The sequence below is a fragment of the Caloenas nicobarica genome, chromosome 1, assembly GCF_036013445.1.
Source record: "Caloenas nicobarica isolate bCalNic1 chromosome 1, bCalNic1.hap1, whole genome shotgun sequence".
Lineage (NCBI taxonomy): Eukaryota > Metazoa > Chordata > Aves > Columbiformes > Columbidae > Caloenas > Caloenas nicobarica.
In genome coordinates, this window is record NC_088245.1 from 116,567,493 (window position 1) to 116,588,435 (window position 20,943).

Genomic DNA, 20,943 nt, shown 5'->3' on the forward strand with positions numbered 1-20,943 from the left:
AAGTGCCGGACACCTCACTAAATGATGAATTTAAGGACACACCATATCATCAGCCTTTTGCAAGGATGGGAGGGTGGATGTTTCACCAAACAATGATGCTCTCACGCTCTTCCTCCCCGTAGCGACCCCCCCCATAGCAGCATTCCCCCACCTCTGAGAAGGCTCTGCCTCCCTCCCTTGCGCCCATCCCTGACCCAAAAGACCACCGTCCTCCTCTCACCCCCAGACCCACCTTGCCCTGCTGCCAGAACAAGCTGCCAGGACCCTGCTGCTGCTGCTGTTCTTTACGCTTCGCAGCACACCCAGGGTGGGATTTAACAGAGGACATCACCAGGGCACTCTGAGCCTTCTGATGAGCAAGGGGGGCTGTAAGGGGGAGACCTGGGGCAGCAGCCTGCCGAGCTTTCGCCTTTAGCATGGGGACTGAAAGGCAGCAGCGCCTTCCTCCCCGAAGCCACCTCGATGCAGCCTGCAGAAGGGGAAGCCTCGCTCATCTTCCAGGGGCTCAGTCTGCCTCTCCCCACCCTGGCACACCCTCTACTTCCACAATTAAAACTTTCTATTGCTATTTTGCCAGGCCGATTTTTGTTGAGGCTGCTGTTGCAGTGACAGCAATAACACAGTAACTTGATTTAGGTGAGGAACCGAGCAAGTACGATTGACCAGCATGCTCTCTGCCAAAAGCATTAACCAAAGACCAGAACAATAATTCAAAGTTATTAAATTGCCTGAATGAAATTTTCTACTAGCCCTACTCATGAATCTCAACCTACAGAAGAGCACACTTAACCACCGAGTTACACAATGCACATGCACACACACATAATGCAGCCTGCAGTCTGTTTCCTCTTGTTTTGCAGTACTTTAGGCATAGATTTTTTTTCTGAGTTGTTAAAAACAAAGTAGCAGCAGGAGGGACTGATCCATTCTTTAATTGTATAGGTAAAAGAAAAAAAAATTGGGAAAATGGATCGAAGCCAAATGCTTACCACAAGTTAAAAAAAAAAAAAAAAAACTTGCATACAGTTAAAAATCATAACTGATACCATTTATTTTTAAGTTTGTCTTGCTTTCAGGACAGTGCTGCTAGCACACACTTTCCATAGTCCTCCTATACCTTGCAGCAGCCTAGAGGGAGCAACCAGCCCAGCCGGCCCCATGGGGAATTTCACATCCCGCCGCCTGCCAGCCAGCTGCACAAACCAACCCCCCCCAGCCACTGCAGCAAGAAGTCGCCCAGGCAAACTCATTTCTCATAGTTTGGAGTTTTATATATCCAGCCTTTATAGATAAGCCAGCCTGGCAGATGATGCCCTTTCCTGCTCGCCATCACCCTCCTGTCCTCCATCCCTGCTTTGCCTGGAAGCTGCGCTATTGGCATTTCCCAGCGCTACAGCACCTTCGGGAAGCTGAACTCCTTGTTGCCTCTCACCCTTCCCCCATCTCCTTTCTGCTTTTAAAACAGAGCCTTAGACCTTTGCTTTCACTGGTTGATGTGGTACTTCATCAATTAAACAGACGATCTCTTTAGGACAGTGACTTTGGTGACAGTTAACTATCTCCTGAAAAGCGAGTACAACCATAACCAGTAACTTCCAGACTCCAAAACAAGCACAGAGAGCACCAGCCATGGCAGCTCCATACCCGCAGAGGCCAAGGTCAGTGACTTTAACCAGCATCACCGCGAGAACACAAAGATTACACTGCCCGCGCGGCTCTGCTGCAAGCTGCCGCGGCACAGAGACACGTACACGCTTCAGAAAGCCATCTAAATTCGCTTACATCTGTCATTGTCATTTTGGTCGGCAATGGCATCTTCCAGAGCGACAGACTTTGGCTTCTTTTCACCGTTTCCTTTCAAGTTTTCCCAGTCTGCCTGGCTGAATCTGCAGACCTCTGAGTCTTTGGTAGCTGTTTGGCCTTCTCTCTCTTTCATCTCCAACTCTGAGAAGCGCATCATTGCACGCTAGAAAGAGAATTGATATGAAAAAAAAAGTCTTGCAATAAAAGCTACTTCATTTACCTTACCTTATATGAAAGCATTTCCAAAGGAAAATCGGCTCAAAACCAAGGTTTCAGATAGACAGCTAGGGTAGGAGTTTAATACACCTGACTTGCAAAACAGTGTTCTAGCATCTATATGCAAATAGCCACACAATTCTTTCATATATAAGTGTATATATGTAAGATATATATATAAATGTATGTTGTATATAAAACAAAAACATTCCATTTTGGAGGTAAAAAGAGACAAAAACAAAAAGGGGGGAGAAAAAAAAAAACAACAACAAAAAACAAACAACACAAAACCATACAATGAATAAAGACGACCATGGCCCACAAACTTCCCTTTGTGTATTTGGAAATGAAATTTAACTCAAAGGTTTATGTAAGAGTCTAGTAATAAAAATTTGAAGAACTGACCTCACAGTAAGCAGCAGGTAGACATAAAATACTGTCCTCTTGTAATCCTTCCATCTATGTAATTAAAATGGGCACTCAATGGATCATTTAGATAATTTCATCCATTTTTATAAGCATAAACCAATTCTTTTCTTAACAATGCAAAACAATTTGGCTTAACTCATCCCTTCATTAAAAGTAAAATACCTTAAGGATATTCCAATACAATATCTGTCTGTCATCCCTCAGCATCAACCTCAATACCGCTCCTACTCTTTTCTACGTGTTCACTTAGCACAAACGTTGCCTGAGACCCGCTAACGCACAGCTGTGACTCTTCTCCATCAAACTGCACATTTGGTATATTAATCGCCACTTCTGGGTGCGCTTTGCTCGCTGGCACCGCAGGTCAGCTTAGAAATCACAGCCATCGCTAGTGCCAAGGTAACATGCATGCCTGTCCGACTCCCCTCTGAAACTGCACAAGCATTTCATACGTACATTAACATTCTTACCAGATCTTAGTAAAAGCCCTTTAAAGCTTACTAGCATGTACATATGTAAAAACCATACATACTATTCTTTACATCACTTCGCTCTCAGTAACAAACTTACTTTGCTATTTAAAACCACTTCTAGTGAGTACACCGTAACAAAAAAATTTCTGATCTCCCCACCTGCGCTGCTTCTCTCAACTTTTTAAACTTGACTGCGACTTTCAACAGAGAAATAACAACAAAAAGCGCGGCGGTCGTTGGACCGCGCGGACTCACCTGCAACGCCCGCTGCTCCCGGCTGAGCTGGCTGGAGTCTGCGTACAGTTCGGTTGTCACACACTTGAACCGGTCACCTACGTAACCGGCAGAGTTTGCAATCCTCTTGGCCAACTTAGACGGCTTGGGTTTCAATACTTTGCCATCCGCAGATTCCGCATCCTCAGCTCCGTCTTTGGTATAGGTCTGGTTGGCGTCGATGCTCGGCGGCGCGGTCCCCATGCAGAATGGCTTCGCGTCCTCCTGCACCTTGCCAAAAGCCAGAGCCGGAGCATCACTCTCATGAGCGCTTTCCAAGAAAGCAGGCGAAGGTTGGACCGCCACTCTCTCTTTAGGCTGGCTGACAGATAAATCTTCTTTCCTTAAGCCAAACACCGATGAACTCTGGGCTTGCTTGAAATTATAGGTTTCATGAAGATCATTATTTCTTCCAAACTCCTCTCTCATTACAATAAAATCTCTGTGCTGCGACGCCTGCTCTATCTTGTGCTTTGTAGGGTCATTAGCCTGATTACTGCTTTCCATAGCAAAGCCGGCTTTCGTTATGTTTGCTTCACTTTTAGCCTCTTGCTCGTCTCGCAGAAGATCTGGGAAGAGGTGTTTGTCACTTTTGGCCAAGTTTTTACCATGGCCGGAGCTCTGGTGCAATTTCACACTCTTGTCCCCGGGTACTTCAAAATGCATCTTCCCGCTGCTTTCCAGGAGCTCCGGAAACCTGCCTCGCAGAGCCGGGTCCTCGTAGCGGACCCTCTCGTGAGACCGCGACCTCCTTTCTGCCTTCTCCTCCTTATTGATCTCCAAAGCCGAATGCTGAAGGAGCATGGGGTGCACCATCCCCATCCCCAGCGCATCCTGGTAGGTCAGGAACTCCCCCCGCCCCGCCGGCAGGCTGTAGGGGAGGCCGGGTTTGGGAGCCAGGTGACCGGGATAGAGGCTGCCGTTGGGCAGCAAGACGGGGTGAGGATACACGTGTCCTTTCCCGTGGAGAGAGAGAGGGCTGATGGCTATCCCCTCCGGCACCGGGTACGGGAGGTAACTCCTGGGGTAGGGCAGAGGCGGGGAGCGAAACGCCTCGTTGGGTGGCAAGAAGATGGGGCTGGACGCCAGGGCGGTCTCGCTCGCCTTGAAGTTGGCTTCCTGGCCGCAGGATTTGGCCACCTTATTGCTGTGTTTCGCAGGGGTGGCGACGGGCTGCCCGACGTGCTGTATGACCGAGGCGGTGCTCTCCGCGGAGCTCCTGGCTGTCTTGGCGCAATCCACGTTGGCGTTGGGAGCCGGTGACGCCGATGCCGGTCGCCCTCCTGCCGACACCGTCCCGGAAACGCTGCCGACAACCGCCTCCGTGCCGCCCATCCTGGGGCAGGAGGAGCTCCGTTGCTGCGGGATCACCCAGTCCAGAGCCTTGTTTTTCAGCTGGACGCTCTTCCCGCTCTCCTCGCCGGGGCTGGGACCAGGAACGATCCAGGAGGAGGGCGCCGTGCTGATAATTTCAGGCCTGTAGATGGGGCACCCGTTCCCGGGAGAAATGGTTTCCTTCTGAACGATGTCGCTGCCGGACAAGTGCGTCCCCCCTCCCGCCCTGCCGTGCACCAGCACCGTCGGCGTCATTTTCTTGCTGTGGTCCGACTTGCTGGCAGTTTCTGTATCGACGACTTTTGCCGACAAGTCCAGCGGTTTGTCGGTGACATCTTTGGTCGGGGTCTGCTTTTCCAGGAGCGGGGGAGACCTGCCATCTTTCCGGTCGTGGCCAGCTTTCCGCGTGTGGGGGGCAGCTGGTTGGGGTGCCTCCCCAGCATCACTGCCTTTGGGAAGCTTCCCGTTGGGGAGACGGGAGGGTGGGAATTCGCCGCCAACGTTCACGTAGGGCTTTGGGAGGGTAACAGCAGAGGAGGGAGAGGTGGTGATCCTGGGGAAGTGTTTGTGGAAATCGGCATAGGTGTCCCCTACCTGGGCGGGCAGGGGGAGGCGGGGGGACGGCCGGGGCGAGTGCGGCAGCAGGAGCGCGGGGTCCGCCGGCATGTTGGCGGGGGCCGGCTTGGCAGCGGGGACCCGGGGCTGCTTGCTGCTCTGGATGTGGGGGTAAGCGTGCGCGTCGACAGGGGTGCCAGGGCTGACCCCCATCTTCCACGGCAAGCTCTTATCCGGACAGTGCACCAAAGGCGGGATCGCTGGTGAAGCCGAAGCAGTCGAGAGCCTCATGGGCGATGCCAGCGACGAAGGGATGTGCGGGGCAACGTAGTGGGAGGGAGGCAGGTATAAAAAACGTTCACCGTTTGTACATACAGGCGAGTAAGCCAGGTGCTGCGGTAAGCTGTAGGTGGACTGCTGAGGTAGCAATGCCTTGTACATGTTCAATGAATACTTATTTGGTGAGTCAAGGAAAGGATATATGGTGGGCGTCGCACCCTCCATATAGGGGTTTACCCAGGGGAGCCTTAGGTAACTAGCACCATTGACAGCAAGAGGACTCTGCTTGTCACCCGCAGCTCGGTCCAAACCCAGCGTCTCTCCCGTCGGAACAGAGGTTTTTTGTATTCCAGGTGGCGTTTTGTATATAGCGCTGAAGCCGTTGGGGGCTTTTCCAGAAACAGACGCGTTTTCTACCACTTCAGGGGGATTAGACTTAAACTGCATCTCTGGATTTCTTTCAGGAGTAAATCCGAGCCCAGCTATTGAACCCGTAGCATCCCGTGATTTTTCTGAGCCGAGTCCGCACAAGCTGGAATAGACAATGCTACTGGGGACTCTGAGTCCTTCTCGCATGAGTCCAGACCTGTCCATACTCAGAGCTGCGAGACTGTCAATGCGATGTGCTGTAGTCGCATCCACCTTTACAGAACAAGAAGTATGTTACTTTCACATTTCGCTACAACGACTACCGCTCAAACTACAGACATGTCAGCATTTAGAAAAAAAATAACGCCAATGCAAACACCTTGTTTGTTGGGAAAACAGAGAGGCTGATCACACTGGAGAATGTTAGAATGGGAACCTACGGAGGAATATGTATCACCACTCACATTAATACAAATCTCTCCAGACCCAAAATCCATCGGTTAGAAACAAAGGCATGAGGACCCATAGTTCAAGCAGCCAAAAGTGGCCTGGAGACGACACCAAGTGGCATCGCTCCCATCTGGCAACCAGCTCCTCAGCCCCAGGCCCACCAGAGCAAGAGGATGTGGGCCGGTGCATGGAGAGCAGGGAGGATAGAGAGCCTCTCCTCCTCCTCCAGGACCTCTCTCTCCACCACAGCTCTGCTCCAGGGCTCATCACCAACACACGATTCACAGGCTCAGGCATCTGAGGATGCAGCATGAAGGAAAGTCCACTGCCAAATTTCTTCCCCACTCGCTGCTCCCCACGTATGCTCACAGAAGGAAAAAACCACCAACTTTGCCGCAGTGTTGATGTACTTAACACTTACATGAACTATTCTTTAACGTTAGACATGCGAGGGTGCTGCACAACATTATTCATAACAGAGCAAAAGTAAAAATACGATGTCACACAACAACAAAACTCCAGGAAGTCAGCGTCAAGAGATTAATGAGATAAATAAACAAAGTCCCATTTCACTGTTTCACAGAAACAACTGGTACATGCCCAAGCCTGACTAGAGGTGCAAGAGAAAGTTATTTTAATAATTTCTCCAAATGGATCATGTAATAACACCTGGGGGTGGGAAGGACAGACACAGATTCAGCTGCAGCATGAAGCTGTAAACTTCTTACCACACTGTGATTCAGGTGATTTTCTTCCCTCAGCTCCAGTCTGCTTTTCGGTGCATCGCCATCGTTAACGGGAATTTTCCTATTAAGAAACAAAAGCTTACTGAAAACATCCTGCACATCTCAGATCAGTACAAGATTATATCACCTCCACATTTTGACTCCCCTAGAGAAGACCCATATATCATATTTATCATTCTGTGTACTAATGCACAGCCCCTACCTTAGAAAGCAAGGACCATTTGAAAACAGGTTTTGACAGCAAGAACCCACCAAGCACACCTCAGAACAGCCTCTTCCAACACAAGTCATTTTTGTCAAAGCCTTGCCCTTTTCTTTTTCCAAGGAGAGAATATCCCATTTTAAACATACTCTGTTCATGTACCATCCATACATGCTGCTGAAGAGAAAATTAGAACACACGCTAATATCATACGAACGTCAGCTGTTCCATGCTAAAGAGGGATCTGCACATCTGTGCCATACCAGTGTTGCAGCACTGGGACTTGTTATCACAGAAAGCACTGATAAAGAATATACCTTAGTGCCAAATTTCAAATCCCAGGGATAAAAATCGCTGACGCGCAGCAGAAGGAAAGTTTCAGCATTATCCAAAAGAACCCCTTTCAATCAAAGTGCTTAAAGGCACATCATCACCTTCAAGCAGAAATGCTATTTTAATGTATTTGTTTATTCATTTTTCAAAGATACACCTTTCTGCAAGTAGCATGTAAAAATATTATACCTAAATAACTGAAAGGAAAGCAGAGAGAGAGGGTACAAAGGCAGAGACGGTTGGCAATTTTCCTCCAGTTTATGCTTGCAAATAGGTTTTCCCTGCAAGACCAAAAACTTTCCCCAGCTTCTCGGAGGCTTTTCACACCACAGTGAGAACACAGGCTCAGAGAAGACAGAAAAACACTAAAACCACTCAAAATTGGCACAGAGAACCACAGGCATACCTGCAGCTTCTGTTCAGTGTCATTTCGCATTTTAAAAAGCTGCAGTTTAAGGGAAGAGGACAATGGCCAGTGCCTGCATCACTCCATTGAAAATTATTAAAGACTGCAATTTTAATCATTGAATTAATTACATTCAACAGTAAAAAATGTCCAGAGGAAGAGAAATTGACTTGTGGAGACAGAAAGGCCGCTGTTCCTATTTCATAGGACAATCCATTGGTCCGAAGGCAGGGAATGCCAAGTTGCAGGCAGGAGCTCCTCCACCGTACAGAATCACTGCAAGAACGCGTGCACTATTTGGTTTAATTCCCCTTCACAAATACGAATAATAAATTAATTGTAAAAGCGCATTTAAAGGCTGCTTTGGGGAGTAATCTCTTTAAAGGGCGTCCCCACTTCACTGACCCAGGTTGCCTGTTAAATAGTAAATCAGCGGCTGCTCTACCGCTCTCAGGCACGTCTTGTTTCTCCCCCCCACCCCCCTGCAAGCCAGGCTGATCTCGATGCAAGGCAGCAGCTACCTACTCTGGCATTAGGGAAGCGAGCGAACTCCGAGACCTCACGTTGCAGAATTACAGTGTGGTTTAACTTGCCAGAAGCTTAAATATTTACCTGTCTTCATTAATTCCACACATGCGGACCCTTTCATTGCTCATCCAGCTATGAACGTTGCCATACAGGGGAGTTGCAGAAAGCATGACGTCTTCTTAAAAATCGACACTTTTCTTCACGGTTTTATATTCTATTAAAAAAAAAGAAAAAAGAAAAGAAAAAAAAAAGTTGAGCAGATTTGTCTAGGAGGAAGTGCAAACATCACGGCGGAGCAGCCAGCCTCCCTCCGGGTAATTAATAATGAATGCAGGATTGGTGCGGGGAGTGAGCTGCCTACGTTAACCGCTAAGGGAGATACCCTGCAATAAAGGAGCAAATTGAGGGCATTTATAGGTCAGAGGAGATGGATCTTTTCCCCAGCACACATCCAGAAAATTAAGAATCATTCCAGGCTATCGACAAATAAAAGTTTCTCCGCTGCATTTCATTTGAACAAGAAATGACTCGGCCAGCCAAGTATACACCAATCCCCAAACCTTCATCTCATGTACGCTGAACCAACGAGGGAGACCCCGAGACCCCGTGGGTTGGGGGAACATGCTAAACTACCCACGGGTGCTCACAAAAGCCCTGTATTAGGAACGCACAGGAGCAGGAACAGGAGCAAGAACAGCCACATACTGTGTGTATTAGCTACGCTGATTGCTGATAAAGCTTTCACGCGAGGACTTAAAACTGAAGAGACGCTGCTACAGAAGCGATCTAAATAAAAAACTCCCCTTTTGCATCTGCACATGACTAACTTGGAGAAAGGGGTTAAAAATAGTAAGTGGGTTGGCGAGCTCCCCACCCCGTGATTTGATTAAGCACCGAGCCCTGGTGGCTTCTGCATCAGGGCTGCTGCTGCTGCTGCTGCTGCGAGCGCTTTCAGTAATTCAATGATGCCTGTTCACTCCAGGGAAAGAAATCATTAGCGGGCTCGCTGGAGAAGTATTAGCAGTCCAAGAGGATCGGCACTGTGTGCAGCCAGAGTGGCAGGTGAAAGGTAACCACATTTTTGCATCCAGTGGTGGATGGGGAAAGGCTTTTCCTCCCCTCTACCTTGCCTAACGCCACCTCCGCTCGCATTAAATTCTAGTTTGCTGCATGAGCGAAGCGTCAGGACAAGCTGCGTTTTATTAACAGGATTATCGCGGCGCATGATTTATTCCAGTGCAAGATTTTAATTGCTCTTTGGAGGTTGAGTCGTTTCTTTTGACTGAGCTTCAGCCTGCATCCTGCTGCTAAATGCTGGGTTAATAAGTAGGGGGAGCCTTTAATGCACAGGATATCCCTCAGCTCTTCCTCTCTCACAAAAATAGAAGCCTTTAAGCAGGGGGCATGATACTCCTTTTACACACACACACAAGCCAGTAACGGGCGATTGACCACTGGGAGTTTAATGCCTAACGTCTCCCAAAGCATCCATGCTTCCCCAGCAAACTCATTTCCTTTGTCAGGCTACAAAATATGCAAATGATCACTTTGGCATTTAATGGGGAAGAAGCCCAGATCGGGCCTTCAACACAATACTTCACACACGTTCAGAGAGGTTTAAGCACTGAAACGGCAGGAAACCCTTGTTCCCCAACACTTTTTTCTCCCCTCAAAGAGGCCTTTTGTGGAAAACTCCACGTCTGGAACAAATGTATATTAATGAAACGGCGTGTTGACTCTCCTCTCTCCAGAACGGTTAGCTTTCCCTAATGAAGTCCGCAAAAAATCGCTGCGAGGAAACAACAATCCACAGAGAATAGATACCACGCTATCATTCAAAAGGAGTTATTTCGCTGGAAAGACGGTTTCTGGACAGATTTACTGTTTTCCAGATGTGCCGCTCGTAATGTTTTCAATAGAGGCAGCAGCAGCATGGAGAGAGTGATTTAGGGTTTTACATAAGGTTAGTAGCCGCCCCGTGCGCTACCTCATCCGTGAGGGACGGATGCTGGCTTGGAGGAGACGGGCCTTGGCAGCGCATGGCCCCGCTCCCCGCTTTCCTTCGGGGGCACACAAGGCCACCCGCTCCTCGTTCCTCCGAGGGGCTGCCTGCACCCGCCTGGTTTCCTCTGTGGAAGTGTATCATTAAGATAAGGCGCAGTGCCCAAATTAGAGCCCGTCAATACCCTGACATGTGCAGATAGCAAAACGCTGAAGTTGCACGGGACGCCAAGAGTTTGCCCAGCCGCAGCGGGTAATCTGGAGGCCCCACGTCCCACCATCGCCGCCAGAGCAGGGCAAAGCCTGCCAGGGTGCAGGATGTGGGGAGGTGGTGGGATGCCTCAGGGCCCACCCAGGCGGGTCAGAGCCCATACCCCCAACAGCTGCCAACTGTCATCCCCTGCCCCAAAAGCTGCCCTTGGGTGCTCACTGCCCCGGAGGTGCGTGTGTGTGCAGTTATAATCGCCGCCCTGATGAACTTCTTGTGAACTGTTTAAAAGTGGAGGTCTGCTGAACGAGCAGCGGCGCCACTGCCAGCCATAATTTCATTGCAACAAGCAGCAAGACTTTTAACTCTTCGCACGCCCCTTCCTCCCCTCCTCTCTCTCCCCGCAGGCAGCCGCCCGTCGGGGCCAGCGGCTCTCAGGGGACGCCAGCGGCTCGGGCAAACGCCGGCAGCTCCGCAAGCCCTCAGCGCTGCGGGAACAGTGCGGAGGGAGGACCGGGGACGCGGGGGGAGAGAGCACCGCTCCTATTTATGCCCAGCTTCCGCGGGGGCGGGCACAGCCAGCTCCGTTATGCAACCCCGACGACGGGCTGAGCGCCCCAGCGCACAGAGGAAACCGAGGACACGTCTCCCCCTCCCTCCCCGTTAACCGCCGGGCCACCACGCACCCCCCCGCCGCTGTCAGCACGCCTCGGGGCGCCGCAGCCCCCCTGCCCTTCCCCGGCCGCCCCCGCTGCGCTGCGCGGCGTGGCGCGGAGCGGGGCCCGGCCGCCGGAGAGCGCACGGCATTTCCTCCGGGAGGTGTCTGGCCGATAAAGCCATTTGCAGCTAAATATAGACGGTGATGCACGGAGGAGGGAGGGAGGGGGAGAGCGAGACGCGCAACGCACACGCGGTTCCGCAGCGATGCCGCCGTGTGAAACCAGTTGTGAAAAAGCCCCTGCAAGCACTAACCTGCCTCCCGGCGTGGTGCCGAGCGGGGCCCCGGCGAGCCGCGCCGGGAACACTCACTGCCCCGCGCTGCCCGCGCCCCGCGCCGCAGAGGCAGGCAGAGACACGCACCGCGCTGTTTTGGGCAGCTGATTAAAAAGGGAAACGTTTGGGTCTCCCTCGCAACGTCAACAGACTTTTGGCAGCCATTGACGCCAGCAGCAGCAAAGTTTTGTTAACACGCTCCTGGCGTGGAAACGAGAAAAACCCGAAGCCCGCGGGAAGGCGGGGGGGGGGGGGGGGGCGGAGGAAGCGGCCGCTTCTCCGTGCCTACGGGGAAAGACAAGGGGAGGGCAGAGCCGCCCAGGCCGGGGCAGCCTCCTCTCGCCCCCCGGCCCTGGGGTGCCCGGCACCGAGTGTGCGAGGTGAAAGTCACGGCGGCGGGGGGAGGGTGGAGTGGCGGAAGCCCGGCGGGGCCGGCGGCTGCAGCGAGCCAGGAAGCGGGGCGGGAGGAGAATTGCAACGGCGCACGAGTTCCCTTTTGGCGCCTTTACTCTTTTCCACCTCCGAGCTCCGCCTGGCAGCCCGCCAGTTTCCACTGCACAAGCCACAGAGCCAGCAACAGCGCAACGCCAGCCGGCGGGGAGGGCTGCACGGGGTGAAAAAAAAAAAAAAAGAAAAAAGTCTGCGAGCGCCGGTGGCAGCGACGGAGCGGCAGGCGCTTCGGCAAACAACCCGGCCTTTCGGAAATTAAAAGCGATGCAATAAATTACCCGGCTCTGATCGCCCCCCACCTCCGTCGGCGCCCGGTTCCAGGCCACTGAAAGGATCATTTCTAGATTTGTAAAAATCCCTGCGAGAGGACTGAAAAGCAATCGGGGACTCGTAGCGATCTCCTTCGATTAGCCCTCTACCCGTTCATCTGGAGCTTGATTTAAAGGGCAGTGTTTGTACGGTATTTATAAGCTTAAATACGGTCAGCTGCTTATGAATGTGTTTAGGTACCTCGTTTATCTTGTACCTCCGACTTACATATTTACGAGTTATAAAAACAACGACCTGTGCCACGGGTAGAAAGGAGACTTTAAAGACACTGTATTGCTGCACGGTTTACAGTGCGCCCTATAAAGCTCTGGCAGAGACCAGCGATCTAATATTAGGCAAGTGTTTAAAGAACAGGGTTGGTTACAATTTAAAGAAAAAAAACCACCACGGTGGGTTATTTTTTGCACTCTCCAAACGGCATCACCGCTAGTGACACGTTTTGTAAACCAGAGGAGGAAGCTCCAGACTAAGTAGCCGCCGCACGGATCCGCGGATTAGAGAAGAAGTTTGACCTTTACCCGGGACGTGTGGCATTTCATTTAACCATAAAGCTAAGCACAATGCGCCAGCGAGATCGCTAAACCGATTTAAAATACATATTGAGTCATGCACGACAGTAATGCATTTCGGTTTAAGCAGCGTGCAGGCAGCGCAAAGGGGTCGGCGTCTATTTTAAGGCTCCTGCCGCAGCCGCCTGCCCGTCCCCGTCGTCCTCCGTGTCCCGTCCCCCCCCGCCCGCGGCTCCTGCACCGTCACGTGTCGGACGGCGACCGGGACTTTCTGTCGTGTAAACACGGCGCGGCGGAGCCGTCCGAGGACAACCGGGGACGCCGAGCCAGCACCAGCGCCTTCGGGGCATCCTCCCCGCCGCCGGGCACGGCCGCTCCGGGCTGGCCGCCGCGCTGTGCCTGGCTCCGGCCCGGCGGAGAAACGCCCCCCCTCCTCCTCCTCCTCCGCCCGCAGCGGGGCTCCGGCGGGGGCGGCCCCCTCCGGCACAGGCAGCCCGAGGGAGAGGCGGCCTCGGCCCCCGCGCCCTCCCCCCCGCCCCCCCGCGCCGTCTGTCACGCCTTGGACCCCGCACAGACAGTCGCTGCGCCGTAGCGGCAGCGGCGCTTTCCCCCTTTCCCATATGCTGCGAGGCGAATTCCTGCATCGCTCTCAGCGCCGGCGGCAGCCAAAAAGAGAAGAAAAAAAAAAAAGTTTTCAATTAATGATAAGCCTAGAAACTGGGGAAGGGGGCGGGGGAGGAGGCCTATAAGGGAAAGTTAAAATGGCTGGCGATCCTTCAAATAACCCTGGCCGCCTTCCCCCGGAGCCCAAACGGCACCGCCTGCCGCGGAGCCCCGGGGGAAGACCCAGACCCCCAGAGACACGCCTCCGTGGGGCAGCCCGCGAGGCCAAGGCTGCCCCGGCAATGCCCACACCTGAAGGTTACGGGACATTCGCAGAGCGAGAGCCTTCGCTCCCATTCCCACCCCGCGCCCCCCGGTTGAAAGGCATCGAAGACGTGCGATAGGGAGACTGTAAAGGCTCCCCCACACACACCTGGGGGAGGCGAGGAGACTGGTACCCAACTTTGAGGCATCGTTGCATGAAGGATTTCCCGGGGATTCGCGGGAAACACCGATCCCCTCCGCCGCACCGGCAGCCCCGCACCGCCGCTACCGGCGCCCGCCCGGGCGCGGGCGATGCCTCCGTTCCCCAGCACAAGCCGCGGCGGCAGGCGGGCAGGCTGCTCTCTGCGGGGGGGCGGGCAGGGGTTTCCTCCCCCGCACGCCGCGGCGGGCAGCCCGGCAGCTCAGCCTGCCGCCGCTCCGGCCGTGCCGTGAGCAAGGCTGCCAGAGGAGGAGGTGGCAGAGGGAGAGGCAAACCGGCTCTGCCGCAGATATCCCCGGGCCCCCGCGCAGACGGGGCCCCCCGGCGAGAGCCCGGCCTCCCTCCCTCGCCCACCCGCCGCGGCATCTCCCTACCCAGGCCGTCCGCGCCATTTTAGAGGCACACACACCCACACACAGACACTCGCGCACACACACACGCACGCACGGGAGCGAGGTTTCCGCTGCTGCTGCCAGAGACAACACGCAGCAGCCGAGCCCGGGCTGGGAAGGAGGAGCAGCGGCAGCAGCGGGAGAGGGACACACACACACACCCCCACGCACCGCGGGCCGGGCAGAAATGTGCATTTCAGGTAATTTAAGGCCGCATTCCCGGCGTGGGGAAGGGAAAGCAAAGCCCAGGCCTGCGCGCCCCCACCCCGTTAACCCGCCGCGCAATCGGCATCCCGGGAGCCCTTCATTGTTGCCTTTATTCCGTGTGGCTTTTGCTTTTCAGCAGGGGGATATAAAGAAAAGAGAGAGGGAAGGAAAAGAAAAAAAAAGAAAAATACCACCAAGCCAGCCCCTTCCCCACCCCCCCCCGTCCCCCATTGTTCGGCCGCGGGAGGCTGGGCGAGCCCAGCGCCACGGGCTCGCCATTCACCGAGCTCCTCCGAGCCCCGCCGTCCCCCCCGCCCCCCGATATCCCCAGAAATTTAAGTGGTTGGGGGGGGACGACCCAGACACACATTAAATACGAAAGTCCCAGCTCTCCTGCGAGAGAGAGCTGGGCGAAAGGCTGCGCTCACTTCCGCAACGTTATCCTTGCAGAAATACCGAAGCACGGCCCCCGTTTCCTTCCCTCAGCCCCCGCCGCACCCCCGAGGGAGAGGGGTGATTAATGGGACGTACGCCCTTGGTTTCCCTCCGGCCACCCCGGCGCACCGCTCCACGGCGCGGAGCCGCCGCGGCACGCCGGGCGGGGGCGGCCCCCCCACGCATCCGTCGGGGACGTTGGGAGATATTGATCACGGACGACTTCATTTTGCATAATTGCGGCTGACAGGGCCTGTGGTTCCCTCATTTACGGAGCAACAGCTTCGAGGGGCTGATGGATGGGGAGCGGCTCCGTCCGCTCCCCCCAACTCACCCCCCCCCCGCGGCATCCCCGCCGGGAGACGGCGGCTCAGCGCCTCATGCAGCAAATGGCCAGCGCACAACACCTAAATATTAAACATAGGTGCCTCCGTCTATCGTTTTCCCTAGCGCGGCCGGCCTGCAAACCTCTCGCTCCCCGCAGGGCTTTGTCTGCACAGCCGCGGCGGGGCCGGCTCCAGCCCCCCGTGCACGGAGACCTTCGGCGGCCGCATCTAAGAAAAAGTGCTTGGGAAGTTGGGGCTTTTTCCTCCCTTCCCCCCCCCCAACAACAAATAAACAGCTCGGTTTCTGTTAAACAATGCATAAAAATTAGCCTCGCCCCAAAGTTTATGTTGCGTTTACAGCGCTAACGTTTCTCTCGGATGGTAAAGGCTTTCCTGAGCAGTTCTGGAAAACACTGGCGAGCCCTCGGTTCCGAAAGCGGCATTACAACCGTCTCGGAAAACGTCTCCGTAACTCTGTGTCCCAGCGTCACATCACCTTCTCCAGACCTTTGGAAGAAACGCACGTCCAGGCCGGGCACACCCAGCAGCGCGCACCACCCGTCTCACCGTCCGGAAAACAGTGGGGAAAGAAAAAAAAAAAAAGAAAAAAACACACCAAGGCTCGGCTTTTCCGTAGAAAATTTAGGAAAAAAAAAAAAAGGAGGGGGAGAATAAAGTTGCCGGTGGCGGTGATTCCCAGCCGGAGAGGAGGACAGCGCTGAGGCCGCCGTCGGCCCTGCCTTCCCATCCCGGCGCTCCGCACCGAAACAAAGCAGCGAATCAACTGCCGTGCAGATGGGCGGCTATGAATTTTTTTGCTGCTTAGAGCTTTAATTACTCGTTCTTGATCCGTGGGACTACGACACGACACCGCCAAGGTTAAAATGCCCTGAACAGCTCTGAGCAGATGTGAACGAGTTGGCAGACGCGCAAATGAGGTCTGCCTCTAAGCATGATAACAAGTGACTAATACATTGCATATCGCTGAAAGAAAATTATTTTTCTCTAATTTGCATTAGCTTTTTTCTTTTTCTTTTTTTTTTTTTTTTTACGCCAGCGACATTCTCTCCTCAGAGGCAGCAGCATAATCCTGAAAATTTTACTCCGTGACTTTAAAAGATTTGGAAGGAGGCAGAGATTGCCAGTGTTTTGGCTATGCAGGCTTGTTTATCTTTCCGCCTTTGCTCCAAGGCGAAACTAGTTTCACAAGCAGTATTCTTGCAGAAAAATGACACATGTCACATAAAACACCGTTTTATAGGAATTGATGCTAAAATTGTTGAATACTGGCGCACTTTTGCCACTAATAGCACAGCGTAATCCATAAAGGACCAAGGGGACAGTCAAAGCCGAAAGAGAAAGAAAAAAAATAATAGATTGACTGGAGAGAAATACATAAGGCAACCCACTGAGCAAAACTGCAAAAAGGGAGGGTAGGGGCGAAAATAGGCATCTCCCCCTTCTACCTGCCTTCCACCCCAGAGCCACCTTGTCAAAAAGACAATAAATAGTACGTGGAGGTCACTTACTATATAAAACATAGCGATTCTTGTAGGTAGCAAAACTATGTCAGGTACAAATATAGGCCGGAACCCAGTTCTCCAAGTTCCCTCGACTTTCCAGAGGCTCTTCTGAAAGGGCTGGTACTTCGGGTACCGGAGCAAACGTCAAGAACAGGCAGCATTTTATATCCCACACTCAAAATGCAAACCGAGGGGCTTAGATGCAGAGGCTTTGATGAGAAATAGCCACTTTGGCTATTTACGCAGGAGGAGTTTTTCAGTGAGGACCTGTTCTAAGGGTGTCTGTACATCCAGGTTACCAGGGGCTGCACGCTGCCATCTCAAGAGACAACAACAACTCCTCCACCACCAACACGTGCTCGGGAAGCAAACCCGCACAGCCAGCCACGGCGCCGTGCCCTGCCCGAGGCCAGAACCGCCTCGGAGCAGGGCTGCCCTCTCCTCCCGAGGGGCTGCCGGAACGCCTTGCCTGCCGCTCCGGCAAAGTCACCGGGGGCCGGCGCAAATCTGCCGCCGTGAGGGATTTCCCAGCGCTGAAGCCGGTCGGGGTCGGGCGCGGAGCCGACCGCTCCTCCCGCAGCCTCCCTTCCCTGCGCTTATAAATCAAACGGAGGAGGAGAGAGACGGGGGGGGTGGCTTCTCCCCGCCTAGCCGCGTTTGCTCATGCGACGCCGCCACGGCAGGGGAGCAGGGCTCGCCGCCCCGCCGCCACCCGGGATGCCCGCCGGGCCCCGCAGCGGCGGGCGGTGCCTCCGGGAGCGGCGGGGCGGCCCCTGGGCTGCTCCGGCCGCAGCGAGAGCTTTTGTGTGCGAGTGCCGGCGAGGCGCGGACTCTTCGCGCTTCAACAGCTGTCACATTATTTGCACTGGCTGTAAACAGCCTTCGCCTTCCCCCCCTCGCCACAGAGTTAAATCCAGACCAACAATCCCCAGTTCGAGATCAAACCAACAACAGCAGCATTGTGTCTTGCCTTCATTGCTTTACCATCAACTACTGCAGCTGGTTTACTCGAAACAAGGAACACCCTCTACCCGCCTCCCCCGCCCCGGGGCCAGAAACGTGCTTGTTCCCGGCGGTTGGTCAGGCGGTGCCTCGCTGCTCCGGGGGAATTCTGCCGGCCGGGGGATGGGTTGCTCCGCTAACCCGATGCCAGCGGGGTCCCGAGCCCTGAGGGGCTCTCCTCCACAGCGGAGAGAGGTTTGCAGCCCGCACTCCCGCCCGACGAAATCCCTTATCCGAAGCTGAGCTCCGCTCTCGGTTTGACTTTTGGAAAGGGCGAGGGGGAACCCCGCAGCAGCGGGGAAAGCCGCGCCTGCAACTGCGCAGAGCCCCGCGACACACGGCGAGCTCGCCCCCGCGGCGCGTCCCCGGGAAGACCGGGCTCCCCGCCCCTGCCCTGCCGCCTCGCACCGGGCTGGCGGCAGCAGCGCCCGACCTGTTACCGCAGCAAACCTCCCGCCGGGGGGGCCCTCCGCCGCGGCCGGCCGCCCCCGCCGGCCTTGCCCCCGGGCGATGACCCCGCCGCTCGCAGCCCGCGGCAGCGCCGGCCTCGCTGCGCAGCCGGCCGGCAGAGACGAGTTTCCGCTTTCAGCCCTTTCCCTCGTATGGAAGAAAAAAAAAAACACACACAACACACCTCAATAACCTAAAACACGAGTCCAACTTTGCTTGCGATACAACCACCTGGCAACAAAGGAGTGTGCTGCGCGCTCTCAGCGGGCCTTTTGTTGGGCACAGCTGGAATTTGAGTGTCAATCCCCCGTACCTCCTTCCCTGCCCTTAAGCATTTTTCTGTTGGTATCGAAGTTATAGGAGAGGTGAAATATACTGAACAGAAGCGAGGGAGAAATAAATCAACTCGAGGAAAGCTTTCCTTGCTCAGTTTGACTCCCAGCACTACCCAAATTGTGCATCTTTAAGGGAAAACCACAACACAGCAACTTTACGAAATTTGTGTACCACACGAACTCTTGAAGAGGACACAGGAGCTGGAAGTGCACTTTCTAGGTGCTTATATGCAGTTTGGGAGCCAGCACCAGCAACGGAAAATAGCTCATTTTATTGGAAGCACATCTCCGTCTTGGCCTGACTCCTGCCAAAGGGCAGTGCTCCACAGGCAGGTAAGGTGCTTTGCACCAATGTGATACCTTCCAATCGACTTCCGAATCGGATTCACCGACAAATGATGCCAGTACGTACTCACAGGTCAGGATCATCGACTATTCATTGCCTATACGTAGCTAGAAATCTGCTGGCCTGGTAAAAACCACTGCTAACAAAACAATGTCAGCAAAGGCTGCAACACACTCTTGCGAGAGACTGGCGATTCGTGCCTACTGAGGCTCTTTCAGCACAAAGGCTTTTAGAGGAAGAAGAGAGCGAAGGGGGGAAAAAAAGGAGGGAGGGCTCTCGTGTTTCAGGGCTGCTGTCCCTTGGGAACCAAGAACCAAGTGTAGCTTCAATCAAATGCTGACTTCTCCTCCGGGAGCTCAGTAGGAAACCTGATCTCACTAGCTCATGCCTGCCTCCGTGCATATAGGCTGGGTTTTCTTTCATACCAGCAATTTGTATAAAGAGGAGAGCCAATACAGTTTATTGCAAACGAGATCTCACAGTAACGGATCTAGAGAGATATTTCTGTAGCTAAAATAAGACAACCTTCAGCCGCCTGCTCAGGGCAGGCCGCACCGCAGCCGCCCCCGGCTCCACACGCACGGCTCCGCCGTGGGCGCCCCTGGCACAGCACGGCACGGCACCGCCTCCCACGCATCTCCCCGAACCCTGCATCCTCCCCAGCTGGCAGCAGCCGCCCTGGGTTGGGTTTTTGTGCAATGCCAGGTTACACTTCCATTAAAACATTTACCCTGGGAGATGACTTCCTGCTTGCAAGTATTGTTCCAGCTTCCCCTGCTGCTCACAACTTTAGCCAGAGCTATTTCCTCGCCCACCGCTGTGTGGAGACCCTGGGAAGCATCCACCCCTGCCCGCTGGCTCTGGTCTGCCCTGGCACTGCAAAGCATGGCACGGCACCGGAGGTCTGCCGGGTTAAGGCAAGCAAGTCCTCCAGGAGCAGCTCGGCATAACTTTGTACTGGGCTGCTTAATTCTGCACGGGGCTTTGCTAATTTGCTTTGTGCTTGACTACTGAAACGGGAGGAAAGGAAAACACCGCACAGGGAGCACTACCAGGCTAGAGCAAGGTGAGCCGGGGAGGACGGCATCCTGTGGGAAGGGCTTCCCTCAACACCCAGCTCAGCCTCCTCCTGCTGTGGGCAAGCTGGAGAGGCTTAGAGCACCACCCAGCACACCGGGGCGTGGGAGCAAAGGGGATTGCCTGGGGATCAGGGATCCCTGTAGGATCTCTCCATAGCCAGAAGCTTTCGCATGGAGAAAGTTTGGCTCAGGGAAGGAATTTACACTTGGAAAGTAGAGGAGCTCTGCCTATCCCTTCTCCTGCTATTAGCAAGTTCTCTGTGAATTTCAAGGAGAGCTGAGAATACGCCCCTCAGGCTTTTGATTTCACTTGTCTCTCCCTACCTGCCACCATGAGCAAACGCCATACTCGAGCTGTGGCTAAATGAGCCTCACAATGCTCTCCCACCCCCTCCAGGAGACCCCCGGCCACAATGCTGCCCCATTCCTGGGGAGCAGCGGGGAAATATAGCAGCAGGTGAGGGACGGGCAGCCTCATGGCACCCAGTCCATGCAAGCACAAGGACAGCCACCGGGCTAACCCAGGCACAGGGTCTGCTGCCTGTGCAAGTACAGGCGTACTTCTCTCTGCTATCAACTGTGCCAGGCACCAGCGACTCCGATACTCCTGTGGAGGAGATCCGACTGTTATAACAGAGGATACAGGCCCAAATGTTTTGTAATATGCAAATACTGAGGCCCCTAGGTGAGGTATGCCTGAGCGTTAAACGAACACCTGGGGAAAGAGCAAGAACTACCCCAACTGAAAATGAAAAACAAAACACGCACTGAGAAAGAACAGGCTGGCTGGCAGTGCTGGCATACTGCAACCCACCACGGGCTGTCTGGAGGTGCACAGGGAACGACCCTGCGCAGAGCTGCGCCGGTGCAGCT

General features: G+C 54.1%; 1 protein-coding gene across 7 annotated transcripts in view; it reads right to left on the reverse strand.

Annotated features, from left to right (window-relative positions):
• The window catches only part of BCOR (BCL6 corepressor), an 82,175-nt gene that overhangs the window by 30,810 nt on the left and 30,422 nt on the right, over positions 1-20,943 (reverse strand). For 5 of the 7 annotated variants that reach the window (XM_065640588.1, XM_065640597.1, XM_065640586.1 and 2 more), the window contains exons 2-6: positions 8,482-8,611; positions 6,911-6,989; positions 3,177-6,005; positions 2,425-2,478; positions 1,783-1,966 (exon numbers count right to left, since the gene is read on the reverse strand). In XM_065640588.1, the coding sequence (XP_065496660.1) occupies positions 1,783-1,966; positions 2,425-2,478; positions 3,177-6,005; positions 6,911-6,989; positions 8,482-8,567 (3,232 nt within the window). In that variant the 5' untranslated portion in view covers positions 8,568-8,611. The remainder of the gene's footprint in view (positions 1-1,782; positions 1,967-2,424; positions 2,479-3,176; positions 6,006-6,910; positions 6,990-8,481; positions 8,612-20,943) is intronic. The other 2 variants (XM_065640625.1, XM_065640606.1) reach the window with 1 other exon arrangement.